The 18,384-nt window shown below is 49.0% G+C and overlaps 2 protein-coding genes across 2 annotated transcripts; both read left to right on the top strand.

Annotated features, from left to right (window-relative positions):
* Positions 1-13,802: 13,802 nt before the first annotated feature.
* Positions 13,803-14,692, top strand: PtA15_6A851 (uncharacterized protein; the record flags this gene model as incomplete). The annotated part of the gene is made up of 2 exons (XM_053170599.1): positions 13,803-13,940; positions 14,051-14,692. The coding sequence occupies 2 exons, from the start codon at positions 13,803-13,805 to the stop codon at positions 14,690-14,692; spliced, it is 780 nt and encodes a 259-aa protein (XP_053021774.1).
* A 2,105-nt stretch (positions 14,693-16,797) lies between these two features.
* PtA15_6A850 (uncharacterized protein) lies at positions 16,798-17,132 on the top strand (the record flags this gene model as incomplete). The annotated part of the gene is made up of 2 exons (XM_053170598.1): positions 16,798-16,917; positions 16,941-17,132. The coding sequence occupies 2 exons, from the start codon at positions 16,798-16,800 to the stop codon at positions 17,130-17,132; spliced, it is 312 nt and encodes a 103-aa protein (XP_053021773.1).
* Positions 17,133-18,384: the final 1,252 nt, after the last annotated feature.

Raw genomic sequence — 18,384 nt, 5'->3', positions numbered from 1 at the left:
GCTTTCACCCGCTAACTTGACTAGAGCGGCCTTTAACGGTGCGTGTCCCCGCTCGACCATGCCCTGCCCCTCCGGGTAGTAGGGTGTGGATACTCGGTGCTGTCCTGGTAAAGCGCGCAGCATGTCCGCCAACGCACCGCCGAACTCTGAGCCGCCGTCGGTTGAATAGGATTGAGCCGGCCCATAACGCATTGTCCAATGTTCCTGGAGGAAAGAGGCCACCGCCTCGGAAGTGAGATTATTTAAGATCTTAGCCTCTACCCAGCCAGAGAAATCGTCCCGTGCAACTATGAGATACTTAGCTCCGCCTGCCTTCAAGTGCACGGCATCCATTGCCACTCGTCCAAACACCGTGGACTCTCCTGTTGGGTACCGCTGCTCCAAAGGCCGTCGGAGACTGCGCCTCTGACAGGCGTCGCAGCTTTGACACCAGCGCGCCACGGATTGCTTCAAAGAGGGCCACCAGAAACGCTCCGAGACCCGCCTATAGGTTTCCGTCACTCCTCTATGGCCCAAATTCTCGTGTAACTGCCGAAGAACTTCTTCCTGTTTAGCGGGAATAGTGATGACAATCCTGGGAAGCGGGCTGCCCCTCTTCATAAGCCTGCCGTTCTGAAGGAAAAAATCCGTTGATCTTCTCTTTAAGGCGCGAAATTCCTCAGCTTCCATTCCCGGAGGTTTAATCAACGTCGATAGGAACAGCTCCATTTGACGCCAATACCCTTCTTGGTAGCCCGAGTACCCTCCTGCCTCTGCCGCGAATGAATACACCGGCCGGATCAAAGGAGATTCTTCGTCAAAATCGGATGGAGGATCTGATTCGTCGTCTCCCCGCGGGCGGCGGGAAAGGCCATCGGGCATGGTGAAAGACTTGCCAGGACGATGTACTACCTCGAAGGAGAATAACTGAATGAACGCTACCCAGCGCGTCATTGGCGCGTTCGGTAGACTAGGGGCGTTGATCATCTGAATCAATGACTGGGCGTCTACCTGCAGTTCGAAGTACTGACCCCACAGAACCGTCTGGAGCTTCTTCAGGATTCTGGCTACCCCACATAGCTCCAGCTTAGACTGAGAATAGCGCGACTCTACATCGGAAAAAAGGAGGGATTCGTAGAGGGCCGGGCGATCGAGGCCATTGTCGTCAGCCTGAGTGAGAACGGCGCCAGCGGCGCGACAGCTGGAGTCAACGGCAAGCTTAAGTTTTCCGGCGTTGGGCCCGTAGTCGATTTTGACGAGCACGATATCTTTGCCCACCAGCTCCTTGAGCTCCTGAAAGGCTTCTTCGCAGTCTTCGGTCCAATCCCATTCCGAGTCCTTGCGCGTCAAACGCCTTAAGGGCAGGCAAATCTGGGACAGTGAGGGAATAAAGATCCTGACATAGACGACGACCCCGAGGAAACCTCGAACTTCGGTAGCGTTGACGGGAGTTGGCCACGATGTGATCTTGTTGACTTTACTAGCAGCCATTTTGCGGCCTGCCTTACAGACTACATGGCCTACAATCTCTAAAGCGGGTACGCAGGCAGCAAGCTTCGAAGCCGAAACCGTCAAGCCCGACTCCTCAATCCGAAACAGAATGCGCTCCAGAACTTCAGCGTACTCCCAAATGAAGCGTCGGATTCCGCAACTCCAAGATAGCGTCTCGTTGCCGTAATCGGATTTTGGGCCTTTGATACCCCCATCATCGATGAAGATGCCGGCGTGCTCAGGGATCTCATCCTGCAATATCCAAACCATTTGCGCCTGGTAGACTGCCACGGAATTTGTGGCTCCTTGAGGGAGCCGGGTCAACTGAAACCGACCTAGAGGCGTGTCGAAAGTAGTCAAAGGCCGAGAAATGGGATGTAGCGCTCGCTCGTCGTAGCCGCCCATAATATCACCAAGACCATAACACGCGCGGCCTGAGAAAGACTCCACGAATTCCTCCGTAGCGGGCGGGACCCCTGCGTCCCGGATCGTAACTTTATTCAACGGTTGGAGATCGTGTACCACCCGAAGTTTGCCGTTTCCCTTGAGTACACAGAAGACCGGGCTCGAATAGCTCGACGTTGACTGCTCGTACAAGCCATTTCGAACTCTTTCCCGGATGATGCGGATATAATCTTCGGCCTTGGCGGCCGGAATCGGAATCTTTCTCTTCTGCCAAGGTTCGTGTTCAACGACGGGTATGATGTAGGGGAGTCCGTAGGTCTCCTTCAGCAGTCCGCGCTCATCCTCGGTGAAGGCGATGGCGAGGTTGCGTTCCGCCAGGACGTTCTTAATCAAAGACAATTCGTCCGGATAGAGCCAACCCTCCGGGCCAAAGTTAACCACCGAAAGACGCTCCTCGGTTACTCGACCCTTGGGTACAAACGGTCCGGCTAGAGAGCGAGATAAGCCTTGATACGGGTCACGTGAAAGAGGCGGGCGGCGAAGCGGTGGGTTCAACTCCTGTGGCATAGGCTGATTCACCGGTTTGACCTTCTTGGCGACCGGTTTGTACTTGGCTGCCAACGCCAAGTAGCCGCCCTCCTTCCATGATCGCGCCAAATCCACCTGCGCGTTGTACCGGAGCCCAGAATCCATGAGAAGACGCGTCCGATGCTCCGCCCAACTCCCGAATGCCGACTTATCTGAAAAGGAGAGTCCGTCCGGGAAGTCTTTGCTCACGTATGTGGCACGCGGCAGGGTTTTCGACAACGGGGAAGCATCACGCCTCGGAGGTGCATATTGGTGGGAACTTACTTTGTTACTCCCAATCCTCCGTGGTATCTCTGAATCCAATTTACGTGTTCGGGCCTCTGTTTCCACGGAAATTAGTTTCTCCTCTTCACGGAGGTTGTCATCAGACAAAAATAGTTTACCCTCGTCACGGAGGCCGTCATAAGACGTAATTAGTTTAGCCTCTTCGCGGAGGAGGAGTAGTTTATTCTCTTCGCGGAGACTTTCGTAGTTCGAATCTTGGGACTTCTCCTGAAACGAGAATTGAGGACTTGAAGAGGGTTCCCGTGATGGGGCTGAGGCCTCCTTGTAACGAATCGAGGATAGTTTATTCTCTTCTCGGAGACTTTGATCTGAGGTTGAAGGGTTGACGGTACTGGAAAAGAAGGAGGGCGAACAGGGGCGGCTCACAGCGTGGCATGTAATGTTTTCGACGCGCGTAGAGATGCCCGGAGGTGCACAATGGATGGGACTTACTTCTGTCCCGCTAATGCCCCACGGAATACCCTTTTTCTCCTCTCCCGCACCTCTCCTAATGTACAATTGAGACTTGAAACTGGGATGAAACTGAGAACCGATCTTCTTTTTGCTGTTTTTGATTATCTGTGAATGTTTTTCGGGTTTGATGATTTGGTGACTGAAAGAAGAAGTGAAAAGAAAACCGGGACAATGATACTCTGAGAGATGAGTCGATTCGACAGCGAGAGTTCGAGCATCTAGATTAAAACTGCTGTGTACCGAACCGACTGCGCTCATAAAAAAGGACGATCCTCCGAAGAATCGTCGGGGAGCCGCGCCACATGAGTGAGCACCGCCTTACGACCCTGACCTGGAAAATCACGCTCCCATCGACCTGAACCAGTCGAACACAAGGAGACCTCGATGTTTCTTCCAGTAGCGTCCGGTATGATAAGCTTCTCGCCTGATTGGGGTGAGAACGCCAATGTAGCAGCAACATCCATTAAGAAAGGCCGACCTAAGATCAGCGGCCCGTCCATCTTTGTGATCCAAAAGTGACACGTCTTCACCAACGATTTGCTGATCCGGACCTGCACGTCTTCGGCTACACCCATCAATTCACAGGCCTGGTTGTTAATACCGTAGACCGCCGATGCAAAGTTAACGCGAGGGCTCAGATTAAACTTGTTGGCCATGGCGTCCGAAATCAGATTCAATTGAGAGCCCGAGTCGATAAGGGGAGACGCTGAAGTCTCGTCGTCCCCAATGAGACACGGCAAATATCCCAGAGGGCAGGAGTAAAGGTTTGGGTCGGTTCCCAGATCCCTATCAGAGACCTCAGCCAACGTGCCGGAGTTCACCTTCAGCTCTTCGGTTCCAACTTCCACGCGCCGTCTAGATACCCATTTCTTCATGCCTTCGGCTATAGAGGGAGAGATTGCCATGAGTTCCGATACCGTGATGTCGGGCACCTTCAACACGGCGATCTTTTGCAATACGCCGTCAACCGCATTTGGGTGTTCGCGCGAGACCTCTCTTTCAAAGCGCACTTTCGGACCAGCAGCCTTTGTAGGCGTAGGCGGAGTCGTAGGGCGATCGGGAGACAGCTCGTGCGTTGGGTCGCCTCCAGGACTGCGCTCGAAAAGCTCCGCCTCCTCATCCATCGCACTTCTGTCCTCGGGAACAGGCGGGGTTGGTGCTCGGCGGATAGGGCGCTTCACGGCACTGAGAGGGACGGCTGGGGCCTTATAAGGCTTCGAGTCTTCATGCCGCTTCCTTCCCGCCGGGTCGGCCTCATAAACTCCTGAGAATGACTGAGACAATACTGCTGGCGGGTACCAAGGTTGAAGAGAACCACAACCAACTTTAAATCCTGCAACGGGCTCCGTCGTCGCCTGACTTGCGGCAGCTCGAGTAGGTTGGAACGACGCTACCACGTGGCGAATCGGCCTGGTAGAGTCCCAAGGTATCAACGCTCCGTTCGGCAAGAAAAAATTCGTGCCCTTCTGCTCTACGAGGTTGTCGGCCTTATCCTTCTGAAGCTCGAAACAACGCGCGGTCCCGTGTCCCTCCCGGTGACAGTAAAAGCACACCATCGGACCCCTCGGATTCTGCGACTGTGATGGTTTGGCGGGTACCGAGGCTAGCTTCTGGTCGAGCTTCTGTTCAAACGCCTCAAACATTTTTGACAGCTCGTCCATAGTTGGGGCGGGCTTTGGTGGGGCCGCTACCGCCTTCGGGCGCTTCTCCTCTCCCATCCTCTGCATGATCCCATTCGCCTCGGCCAAGGTCGCGGGTGCCACTGGTTTCGACGCCTTTGAATCCTCAAAAATCAGTGCTGTCTGCCTTCTCATTACTTCGGTGATTGCCGCCTTGAGAACCTCGAACTTCGGTAACTTAAAGCGGTTGTCGGCTGTCGTGATCATCGTGTTGTCTTTAAGAAGCTGATCTCGGATTCGATCCTGAACGGCTAACGAGAACGACTGATAGTAGTCGTTACGAATCTCCTCCACGGACTCGATATGATCCTTGGCGAGAAGATAGGCTTGGATGGGCTCCCAATGCTTCCTAAAGGCCTGATAGTCCTCAACGGAGGAAACTCCTCCGCGCGCAACCCATCCCTCCGTCAAAACTTTGATGTCACGCGCCGTAAATTTCGCCGAGTCGATCTCTCCCCAGTACGACAGCATTGATGCCTTCAGCTTAGGCCAGTTCGGCGGCTCGTAGCCTTCCAGGGTCTCCAGAACGTCGAGGAGAGAGTCGTCCACAAAGAAAAACAGCTGCTCGGCCATATCTTGCCCGGACGCCTTGTCCAGCCGCGCGGCAACTTGATACTGGTGTAGAAAGCGTTCGACGTTCGTCCCATCAAACTTCAGGCTCTTCCCGTGCGGTGGTTTGATCTTCACGGCTTCCACGGCGGCAGGTTTGGCCATCTTGCTCTTGAAAATCTTCACGCTGACCTAACAGGGAAGGCGGAATGACAGGAAGGCTCACAGAGTGGCAGGTAATGCTTTCGACGGCGTAGAGATGCCCGGAGGTGCACAATGGATGGGACTTACTTTTATCCCTCCTATGCCCCGCGGCAGACGCCTAAAAATCTAAACAAAGATTCTTCCCGGCCTTGATCCTGAAACGAGGATCCTGAAACGTCTTCGGATAAAGCGGCAATCGACAATAATAAAAAAAAACCAAAAGGAAAGAAAAGAAGAAAGAATCCAGCCTAGGACCACCAGTCCGTCTCAAAATCCTGAGCCGAGACTGTAAATCTTGAGGTCGCTGGTTCGATCCCGGCTCGGGGGACCAAATATGGACTCCTGTCGGGTCTGAGCCGTGGCAGTCGGTTGAGGGGATGGTGCTGAGTGCTGCCCTCGTCGGTGGTCCTGCAAAAATATCGGGAATAGTCGAACAGAAGTGATAGCGGTTGGGGGGGGGGATTTGTTTGAGAGGGAACGAGGGGATGGAATACCCTCGGCGGTTCGGTTGGATGGAAAAACTCAGAAAAGAAACTCGGCGGGAAGCCGACGCTGTCGTCGGAAACTCGGATAGTGCTCTAAAGAAATAAACTCGAGAAGCTCCGGTAATCAAAAACTCTGAAGTATGCGGGGCAGGATCTACACGGTCTGGGATCAATAAGCTCAAAAACTCAAAAAGTGATGATATTCCTCGTGGTTCGGAGGTGGATACCATGCGGATCCTTCCTCCAAGTTCGGCTGAACTTGGATTCAGGCCGCGACATGCTGCGCGACGAGCCCTCGTGCCCGCCGCGCCCGTACAACTAAGATGAGCAGGGAAGAGAGAACAACCAAAAGAGACAACAACCAACAAACAAGGCCAAGAAAACAAACAAACCAAAAAAAACCAAACCTCCTCCAACTCAAAACCTTCCAACGCGCGCAAGGTAGAAACCGGAAAGAAAGACATGTGTAAAAGAAAGGAAAATAGAGGAATCAAAAACAAAACAAACTAACAAAAAAAAAAAAAAAAAAAAAGAAAAGAAAAGGAAGAAAGAAAGAAGAAAGGAAAAGGAAAGAAAGAGCCAGGACGGAGAGTTAGGGAAGGGGGAAAGATAGACCATGAAGAAAAGAAAATCCTGATACGTCTTGAGGATGCGGCGCCCGCCGCACGGTTGAGCCTTGAGATCTTGCCCGTGCATTTTCATCTTGAGTCCGCCCCAGAACTCCACACCGGATGATCAATTCTCTGAATGACGACAAAACACCAATTGAACTGATGTTTGGGAAGAAGCCATTGTTAGATTGACTTTGGGCGTTTGGCAAGGTGGCTTTTGTGCACAAGCCAGACATATATCAAAATGGCGAGACGGACCAATGCGCTGTGGAACTACTCAAATGGGAGAATAGAGCTGGGAAGGGAAATGTATAACTACACTAGTACTAATGTAAGCTATGCCAAGGATGCTGATATGAGAGCTGCCTTCCTGATGAATACTACTGGGGATGAGTGTAACACTAAGAAAAAGAAGAAAGGTGTGGCTTTTCTACTATAATCTTAGACTGACTAATACTATGAGCTGACTACTTGTACCTGTAGGGTATGAGGAGGAGTGGAGGAGTAGCGGGGGGCAAAGATGAAAGGTGATGTGCAAATGTGAATGATATATGCAGGGGGATATATTTCTGGTATGTATGAAAGTGTATAAGATGTGTGAATGGCAATGTTATCTAATGGTGTGGTGAAATATGTACTGATGAAGGTGTATCTAATGGTGTGGTGGAAAGGTCATACAGGGTGTATGGAGTAGAAATTCAATGTGGGGATACAACATATAGAGGGGAGTATATATGTGAGGAAATACAACAAGGGGAAATCATGATGAGCACAATGTAACAAGGTCTGAAGATGAGCAATGATGAAATGTAATGATGAAGTGAAGTAATGATGAGCACTATGTAATGTAATGATGAAGTGATGTAATGATGAGCACTATGTAATGTCTATGTATGATGAATGAGATATGTAATGTGTAATATATGTAGCTATGGTGATGATGACTGGAATATGTAATGTAGATGAAATGTGAGAAGCAGGAAAATACCAATGAAACTGTATATGCTAATAACTTCTGATCCAAAGGGAATTTCAGGGTGGTATGAGTGAGTGACTAGGGGTAAAATGAGGTTTAGAATCTGAATCTGGAATAATAATGATGGATATGTGAGGGATATGTATGATATGAGAATGGTGATATGAGTGGGAACAGGGTTACCACAGCGCTTGGTGTTGCAACCTTGTGGGATACGTTCAAGGGGGAAAGGGCTGGATTTTTTGGGTACCAACCAACAACACTTTGAGTTGTCCATTTCCACATTCCCCTATTCCACAGAACAATCAATCAATCCAGCCAAACCAATCAAACCCAAACTAACGCTATCTACTTCCCTCAACAAAATTCTCAACAACGGTCTTGCACCATCTCAAATTTCCATTGAAACCAACAATTTACCCGGGCACAACAATGAGTTGGCAGCCACACCTGATGCTGTGCCGGTTTGGCAATCACTTGACAAGATACTCAACACCAAATATGTCATGCCAATGATCTTCAACTTGGCTCTGGTCCTTGGATTGACTTGTGCCGAGGAGACTCTATCCAGCCAATCTCTGGAGAACAGTGGTTTTGCTGCAGTGTCTAGGAACCAGCTCCTGCCCCGTAGCTACGCACGCACAATAGCTCAAAAGGACAGTGACAAATGGGAGGCTGCGGTACAAACTGAACTATCAAACATCTGGGACATGTCAGTTTGGCATTTTGAACATGTTCCCCCGGGTTGACAAGAAACCAACGCGAGATGGCTGTTTGACATCAAGATGGTTCTATAAAGAAATACAAGGTACACTACATTGTTTGTGGGTTCAGTCAAATATTTGGTCAAGATTATCACAACACATGGGCACCCACATCAACCTTTGCTTCACTTCGAATGCTTTTTGTAATTGCAACTTTGAATGGCTGGGACGTGCAGTCCTTCAACATAACAGCAGCTTACCTCCACAGTGAAATTGACGAGGACATTTGGATCAAGGTTCCCAACGGAATGGTTGTGCCAGAAGAACATCAAGGCAAATCACTTAAACTCGACAAAGGTCTCTATGGGACAAAGCAGGGTGGGTGATGCTGGTGGAAACATTTTGTCCAGGTCATGGAGGGCATTGGCTTCCACGTCAGTTACTATGATGATTCATTCTACCACCTGCATCATGGAGGCAAAACTATTCTGGTATGGATCCACGTTGACGACGGCATGGTCACCACATCGTCTCCAGCAATCATGAAGGAATTCTGATCAGCGCTTGAATCCAAACTCAGGACAACGTGGGAGGGTTTGCTCCACACCATCGTTGGAATCAAGGTCAATCACCCTTCCCCATCCAAAATCATTCTTTCTCAACCCTTCCTTACTCGCAAGATCATTGATCATTTCACAACTGATGCGACACTACTGCGGACGGTCCCAATCAAAGACACCAATGCTCTGACCTCTGCTCAGTCAGGGGAAGAGGTCATTAACCCAAATGGTTATCTTTATATTGTAGGATCCATGAACTATCTTGTGGTTGCAGCGCGGCCAGATTTGGCGTTTGCCGTTGGTTTCCTGGCTTGGTTCGCAAAGCCGCCATGCAAACGTCACTGGGCAGCGGTTCAACATGCACTGGGCTACATCAAAGTGGTCGGATGTTGCAAGCTGGTAATTGAGCCTGAAGTGGGAAACTCTGTAATGTTAACCTGGGTCAATGCTAACTGGGGTGGAGAATTTGCTAGATCAACACACAACTCTGTCACAACTATGTCAATACTCTGGGCCAGCAAGCGTCAACCGTCTGTGGCAATGTCGACGTGTCATGCCGAATTTATGGCACTGGGTTGGGCGTCTAGACATTCTGTTTGGCTCAATGAGCTGTTTTTTGACATGACCAACCAGATCATCACTCCAAAACTCATGTGCAACAACAACACGGCTGTCAAAATTTCCACGGACAACTCAGCAACCAAGCAAACACGGCACTCGGAGCGTGAATGTTTTTATGTCAACGAACAACTTCACCGTAAGCGACTGGCCATTGAATGGGTTCCAACGGATCAGCAACTTGCCGACATCATGACCAAGGTGCTGGGCCTGATGCCTTTCAAGAGGATCCTGTCCAGCTTCAAAATGTCTACTCCGGGTTGAGGGGCATCCACTATGGCAAGTACCTGGGGGGACAGCATGCGCTAGCTGCGAGACACATGCGCCCCCCGCGATTGTTTGTCTTGCAAACAATCAGCTTTGGTGGTGAAATCAAGTGACAACACATTCTTCTCCATATTTTTTTTGCAGATCTTGATTGATGGCTGGTTACCCCTGGGTTCTTTAATTTTTGGTTCTTTCTTTGCTTCCTCTTTTTCTTCTTTTTTCTGTTTTGTTGCTTTCTTTCTTTTCTGCTCAAATTTTTGACCAGTTGTTGGAGTCTTTTTGAGGGGGTGGCTGTTATGGTATGGTGCTATTATCTGGTATTAGCATATGTACTTAGAATATGTTTAAATTGTGTTTTGTTGTTTCTCTAAAAGACTCCTCCCTGTCGTGCCGGTGAACCTTCTTTTCCTCACTCTCATTTGTCTTCTCATCACCGGCATCCCAGGTAAGCACCGTGATATTTTCTCTTCTTCTTCACTATTTCCTTTTCGATTGTTTCTTTTTAGCTCTGTGATGAACGTAATCAATACTCTCTTTTGTCTTCTCATCACCGGCATCCCAGAGCATTAGACTAGTCTACCGACCTTGGGTTTTCAAAACATATGAGACGAAACTGTCCTGATTGTCTGCCTGGACTCTGACGCACATTGTTACCTGCAACTAATCATACTGGCCTGGTTGCTGAAGAGAGCCTTTGGCTTCATAGGAAGTGTCAAGAGTAGCAGAGCACAGCCATGAAAATTGTGACTCTCCGCTCCGAGAATATAGGGCAGGAGGTAACTACATATGTAGATACATACTCAATTGGTTTGCCTCCTGGAGTGCAACGGCTGAAGCCCTTGCGCCAAATGTGGATTGGAAAGGAGACATACACATGCAGCTGGACCAGAGATGGCGTGTTCTGCACTGCTCGCGAACATGACACGACAAGGGATAACAAGAGCTGCTGTTGTTTCTAAGGGGAGTGGCATGCTTCTATAGAGGCTGGGAGGAAGACATCACCACCCCCATATTTCCTCCTATAAGCACGCCTTCGAGCCAATCGATGCAATACTGTTGTTTATCGGGAGTGCAACGGGAGGTAGGCGGAGTCCATGGGACCGTTGTGGTGCTCCATTGGTGTGACAATGCCAAAAGCACATTGCAGAGGTATTGAGACAGCATAGATACAGCTATCATTCATTATAAGAGGAGGAAGTTATATATAATACAAGCAGTGTATGTGTTGATGGGAGGAATGGATTCATTACAGATACAGACAGATGGATGAGGGATAGTGTTAGCACGGACGGAACGGCAGACTAGGATCATGTAGGATGGACGGCGTGATCAGGGATGGAATGGAGGACCATGACTAGGTAGGATGGCAGGGAGGTGGAAGGATGTTATCAATAGAAGAGGTGGAAGGTATTGGGAGCACATGTCTCAACCAGGAATGGAAGGGAGGATGGTGTGGTGTATCAAGTAAGGCAGTGTTGTAAGGGTATATTATCTTTATAAGGGTGGTATATTACTTTATAAGGGTCTAGGATTCAGTATGATGGGATATGGATGTAAGTATTAATTAGGGAGGAGGAAGAAGGAAGGATGGAGCAAGGTGGGAGGAGAGGCTTTGACCCCCAATATTCTGGATGGAAGAAGGCAACAGCTGGACATGCAGGCATATGGTAGGTTACGGAAGGTTGTTTGGGTCACCTAGCAACACATGATATCATGCAGTGCAGCATATGCAGGCAGATAAGGTGTTCAAGGAGCCTGCCTGCAGGATCAATTACATCATTGTTTGGCAGGCAGTGCAACACATGCATATATTGCTGTGCAACTGATATCCCCTCCTGCAGAATCCATTACCTCATTGTTTGGCAGGCAGTGCAACACATGCATATCTTGCTGTGCAACTGATATCCCCTGCAGAAAATAGCCCTCACAAGGAGTTCCCCTGGAGCTAAATTCCCTCACCCTTCAATATATAAGGAGGCCTCTTTCCCCCCCTCATCAGATCTTTTCCCCATCAGCCTAGGAAGGTTTGGTCACAGTGGTTAGTTTAGTTACAGTGGTAGTTTAGTGGTAGTTTAGTGGTAGTGGTAGTAGTAGTGGTAGTGTTAAGTTTGAGTCAGTAGTAGTAGTAGTAGTCAGGAGCTCTAGTAGTAATTAAAGTGCCTTATCAAGAGATTGTTAAGGAAGAGATTATTACCAACTTCATCAACAACAATTATAACAAGTAGTAGTAGTGTAGTAGCAACCAGGAGCTCTAGTATTGATTAAAGTGCCTTATCAAGAGATTGTTTAAGGAAGAGATCATTACCAACCTTCTCATCAACAACCCAACATCAACAACAATTGTATTTTACATAATTAATCCCACTGGATTATATTATCCCCCATCATCAGAAGTTGTAACAGATCTGCAAGAATAGTGATTTGAGGAATCTAGGTCTGATAGAGATTACTATACAAAAGTAAGATCTATCTTGGAATCAGCCACATCTTTATAAATATTGATTACAAGACTCTTAGTTATTTGCATAGTACCATTAGAGGGGCAGGTCTTTCAAACCACCCATAAGTTGTAATAGCCTTTCAATCTATTAGCAATTTATTTCCCCCTCAGAGGATATTTTCACCAAATAAACATTTAGTGTCCCACAAGAGTCCCTACACCGTCCAAGCCAGAGCCCTGTAGAGTGTCAGATCTGGGCGCAGCCCCATGCGGCCGGGCAGACCTGTACTTCATGCAAGGACAGCCCTACGAGGTACAGGGCGGGAGGAACCAATGAGGCGCATCCCTGGGAGGTCGCTCATAGTCCAGAGACCTATCCAAGCTCCCACCCAGAGTTCCCTCCGGCATCCTCTCCGCTCTCCTCACCAACTCGCCCACTCCTACCGAAACTCTGCATTGCGGAATCCGCAAAGAGTTAATTTCTTTCACCTCCCACCCGCCCTACTAAGTTAAGACAAGCACACCCAGGTGTGGGGTCTAGCGCCTGGCTCTCACACCCCTGGGTGTGCGCCTGCTCCCGGAAGGCCCGCTCCGCGATCCTCCCTCCCTCACGGGCACTACCCGGCCTGGGAATCCCCTCCCGGGATCCATGGCCGAGGCACGGCCCGGAGGAGAGGCAGGAAAAGTGGATCGGGGTACACCCCCTTCCCCCGACCCGCACGTGGGAGCTTTGGGAAGCCGGTTATCGGCTTCCGGAGCTCCCTAGGCACCTAAGCAGTGCTGAACACGTGAGCAGTGTCCAATGTAACAACAGTAGAGGCACGCGCTTCCCCGCGCGGTAGTGAGCACATGCTCCGCCGTTGTCGGAAGACGAGGCCGGAGCCAAGCCAGAGGTTCCTCCCGAGGCACCTAGGTAGAATGGATTGTTTCTAAGCTATCGTCTCGCTGGCGATTAGCAGGTGGCAAGCACACGCCCTCTTCCTATCTTCCTATCGACCGTCGTGGAGGTTAGCGCCTCGATTGGGTATGTAGGTGGAGCGCGAAGAAAGAGTCACCAGAGAAACTATTTTGTAAGTATACACGCCACAGATGTTCAGGCTTGATCAGAACTGGCGTGATCCTTCGCTGTCAACTGGCACCCTCTTTCGTCAGAAGTAACGACCGACCTGGTCCCTACATCGGACGGCCGAAAGGCCTGCACGGTTTGGATGGCTCTGCACGGGTGTGCCTCTGGTACTCGTGAGTGTCCTGGAGTAGGGTATAAAAAGAGGCACAATCTCTCTCTCTTTCCTGTCCATCATCAGGAAACCGGTTTTCCAAGCGTTCCACTACTAAGATATTCTCAGCACCATCACTCTCAACCGCTCTACTCACCTCAGCATCGTATTTTCCTTCCAATACTTGAGCCTCCTCATCTTGACTCAGCTGTCCCAATTTTCTACAACCAGTCGACCGATCACCTATCTATCTACTACTTCTAGCTGTTACCTCCAATAACACCAAGCAATATGTTCCACAAAAGCCAACTTCTAGCTCTACTTCTTGCCTCCACGGCTTTATGCCGTTCTCTTGGAAACCTCAATCAAGGCATGCTTCACGAAAGAAGTTTGCCGACCTTGGACGAATTCCAGTATCACTCGATCGAGGTCAGTTTCTACCTCGACAATCTTTCCCACAGGCCATCTTTGACGAGAGATTCAACTGCTGACTCTCGCTACTTTTTCATGGATTTGATTGTTTTGCCTCGTGCTCACAGAAACGTGGATTGATTAAGCGTGAAGATGATCCTCCTGTAATTCCAGGATTAGACCCGGGAAATGTCAAGCCAAACGAAAACGATAAGCCGGACGCCCACAAGAACGAGCCAAAGAAAGACCCTAAAGAAGAGAAGAACAAGAAAAAACTTGAAGATCAGCAGAAGAAAGTCGATAAAGCTCGGAAAAAGTTCGAGAAAGAACAGAAAAAATTAGAGAAACTTAAAAAAGGCAAGGATGGAGGTAAAAAACACGAGACGGGTGGAAAGAAATCAAGCACGGGCGACGGCGGGGGTGGGAAAACAAACGGAGGCGGAAGCAAACTTCAAGAAGTCGGCGGCGGAGGAAGTGGGACCGTTGGCGGAGGCGGTGGAACCGTTGGCGGAGGCGGTGGAACCGTTGGCGGAGGAGGTGGAACCGTTGGCGGAGGAGGTGGAAAGGTTGGCGGAGAAGGTGGAAAAAATGACGGAGGAGGTGGAAAAAATGACGGAGGCGGTGGAAACAATGGTGGAAACAATGACGGAAGCAATGGCGGAAGCAATGGCGGAAGCAATGGCGGAAGCAATGGCGGAAGCAATGGCGGAAGCAATGGCGGAAGCAATGGCGGAAGCAATGGTGGAAGCAATGGCGGAGACGATGACTGAGGTGACGGTCACTGAGATCAAGGCATCCAAGACAAGGATTTCACGAGTTATGTACAAGGCCAGCTGCGACAACGAGGTCTACCCACAACTCCAACACAGGCGCCTTTTTATCAAGATCACCATTGTTTGTTTCCGCGTCGCTCTCATCTACCGCTTTTTCCACTCAACTCCAACTCTATAGAATCCCCCAACCTGTTAAACATTCCTTGTATTTCCTTTAGCCCCCGTGATAGCTGCCGATGTACCTACATACATTCATAAACTCTTTCCTTTGTCCAATAAATGTTGTTCAAGTTGACCTTGTTACATCAATTAACTTGAATTTCTACCGAGTCTATCATCAGACATCGTCAGCTTTGATTGCCCCACTGAGAGATTGAGAGACCAAAGTTCCACAGCACTTGAGAGATACCTTGAGAAAGCTTGAGCACTGTTTTCCTGACCTCCTACCAGTTTTTGATGTTTATCTTTTGAGACAATGCCTCGCCGGAACAAGCGAGTCATTTTGTCTGTTGCATTGTAACTGCTCCAAGGCAGCAATCGAGTCTGATGGAGTTTCGTGATTGAACAATAATCAACAGGTCTTCAAATCTGCTTGACTTGAACGAACAAGCAGGTAATAATGATTCGATACTGGGGCTCAGAGAAAGCTTACATTGTTCCCCAAGACAGATCCGGAGTAAACATATATATGAAAGTAATACAAGCAGTATGATTTCCCTTGAATCTTCGTCCGAGATTCCAGCTGATGCCCGTGTTACCCTTTGTTAATTTTCAAATAAAAGTGTTTCTTGTTGAGCCGATATGGAAATGTGCAAGCCAAAAACCCGTTGAGATTGTTAAGAGAGCCTTGATCAACTTGCAGTTCGATTTTCCTTCTTCCTGAAAGCAGTGAAACTCGAGGAGTGACAGTGCCCAGCTTACATAATCGTCCCACGATATCGATCAGAGCTAACCAACGCCAAATTATTGCAAGTCCATTTCAGGTCATCATCAAGCACCATCTGATTCTGCCCAGCATCTGCAACCTGGGGACCATCAACAGCAGCAAAGACTGGGATACACACTTGGCCTCTGCTCAACTACCCAGCTTCAAACGGATGTGCGATCCGTTCCTGCGAGGTATGTATGTTCCCACTCAGCCCAAGGAAAGATGTCAGCCGAATCTGCACACTGTGTGGTATCAGTTGAAGAGCTCTGCAAGCTTGTCCGGTCTGGGGAGCAGTGCTAAGCTTGGATGGCCATCCGAAATCCCATCAAATCCATCGACATGACCATGACCCCCAAGACAGCCAAGATTCATCAATACTATGTATCTTTCCCAAGAAACCGGACGGAAACGCCGAGCTTGCTGCCCAGCGTCCCTTATCCTCTTATAAGAAACACTCCAGTCTCTATCATCAACCGATCAATAATCTCGACCCCTCTCGATCAAGGAGCTACTCGATTACCACAAAGTTTTACCAATCAAACGAGAACCAAGAGTTGCAGATAGTTAGTGGCTGTTTTGACATTGCCCCACGTTTTGACGACAGGCCCGACCTTGCTTGGGGACACTCGCCAGCTTCAAAAACATGAATATCGATTAGCTGCCAAGTTGATACGGCTGAGCCAACTGAAGAGATCGCCGTTGGGTGTAGTGATGATTATCCGAACATCCCTTGATAGTTCTGGAATCAGTCAAGTATGTATGTAAGTTGTCTTTCGCGGCTCTTACCAAGGCTTGTACTATAATTAGCTGGTACAAGGTACCCAGAAACACTTGTGGAGCTGGAGCGGTGAAAGATGATTGGATGACATGCAGCCCCCAGCTTCCTTCGTCCTTAGAATCCGCCCCGGCAGCCCTCCATGGGCAACAGCCGGTGCGCGTGTTGAGCCGCTGTTGGGTAGCCAATGATACTTTTAGTAAGCATGGCTAGGATCCAAGGTAATGGAGGACTTCCCGTCGATCTGGAAATCCAGATCTGACCCTCCAGATTCCAGATTCTCGGTAGGTTCACGGGGGAACCCGATCGCCAGAAATACTCGAAGGGGTTTAAGGTCCAGATATCCTCAGATATCCTGCCAGCTCCTGCCAGCCATTTCCGCATCAACCGCGAACACCGATGGCCCAAAATAGCACAGCAAGACCTCAATCTCAGGAGAACCCACACAAAACCCAAGCAACTAACCCACCCCAAGCCAAAGTCGAAGAGGCTCGAATCCAAGCGGCCAAAGGCGAACTGGTGGACGCACTCCCGGATCTCAGGGCTATAGCAACGCCGATCAGATCGCGCTGGTGGATGCGGTCCAACAAATCTTACCCTTGGGAGCTAATGAGTGGAAAAAGGTCCAATCAATATATAACTCGTACGCATCTTTGAACCGACGATCATTACGACTAGAGGTTGAATCTTTGAAAACAAAGTTCAGAGGGTTGATAAAATACCTGAAGCAATAAAATTTTCCCTTTGTCCTATCTTGTTCTCATGATGCTCTTGAGTAAATAAGTCTTATTTTGTCCTTGTGAAAGTGCTCACAATGTAAGAAAGTGTATGATCAAAAATGATCAAATACGTCAAGGCAAATATGAATAATCAATTTCTGATTCATTTGTTTGACTCAAGCACAATTCTTTTTTCGAGTGAGATCTTCAGATGCATCAAAAAGACATGAACAAACAAAAAAAAGTTTGAAAAAATATAAATATTGGAAGTCATAACCAGTCACCGTAGTAACAGCTAATGTGACATTGTTTTTCAGTATCTTAAAAAGCATTTTATGGAATTCCCTTGATACTACATGCAGTTTGTCCCACACTGAGTTGTAAACCGTCTGGGTTTGATTGAGCTTAACCATCCAACAACAGAGCTGGTGCAAACGGCACACTACTTGAAGGACATCAGCGCGGAACCAATGATCAGATGCCGGTAAAGGGAGCTTCAGTCGTGCAAATGAGCCTTGGAGTGAATTCATTCCCCACTCCGCGGCCTGGCGAGCTGAAACCACCTGTTTGTTCAGAAGCTTGAGTCGTGCGTACGATCGTGGTGTCGAAGGAAGGCAATCACCTCTTTTTGCTGGAGCCAGTATGCGGCTTTGGAGCCGTTCGGACTTGCGAGGGACCGCCGTATCACTCAAGATCTGAAATCCTGTTGGCGTATTGCGGAGGAGCTCGTCATAAAGAGGGCCTGTGATAGCCGAATCATGCCACGATCCGGGTGCGTTGGGGATAGCGTACATTATGGTTCCATCTGGAGCAAACGCCAGGATGCAACTGCAATAGTGCAAACATGTCCACCCATTGTAGTAATAGTATGCATTCTGAAAACTTTGTCCAAAAAAAAAAAAGAAATCAGATCAATCGAGACCTGAAGCAGAAACTCTCACTTACTCATCATTATCAGACACTAGCACCGGCAAGTTCAAGCCATCAACAAATCCAAAACAGCCTTTGAGAAGTGGAAATTTCTTCTTGATAGCTTCTGCAAAAGGCTGGATGGTATCCAAGGTTGATGGCCAGGTGATCCGTGCATTTCGGAGACTCTTGAGTACCTCAAGCAAAATTTGAATACCACACGAGAGATAACAAGAGCAGACAGACGGGGTTAAGGAGAAGATTTGCTGGAGGGTGTACGCCGCCATTGTCGAGCTCAACCAATGCAAAACCAATCCCAGACACCCAGCAGCATTGAGCACACACCACCCAACCTGAG

This window comes from Puccinia triticina, chromosome 6A (genome assembly GCF_026914185.1).
Source record: "Puccinia triticina chromosome 6A, complete sequence".
NCBI classification, from domain to species: Eukaryota; Fungi; Basidiomycota; class Pucciniomycetes; order Pucciniales; family Pucciniaceae; genus Puccinia; species Puccinia triticina.
The sequence above is the reverse complement of the archived record's forward strand: the minus strand, read 5'-3'. Positions and strand labels throughout refer to the sequence as shown.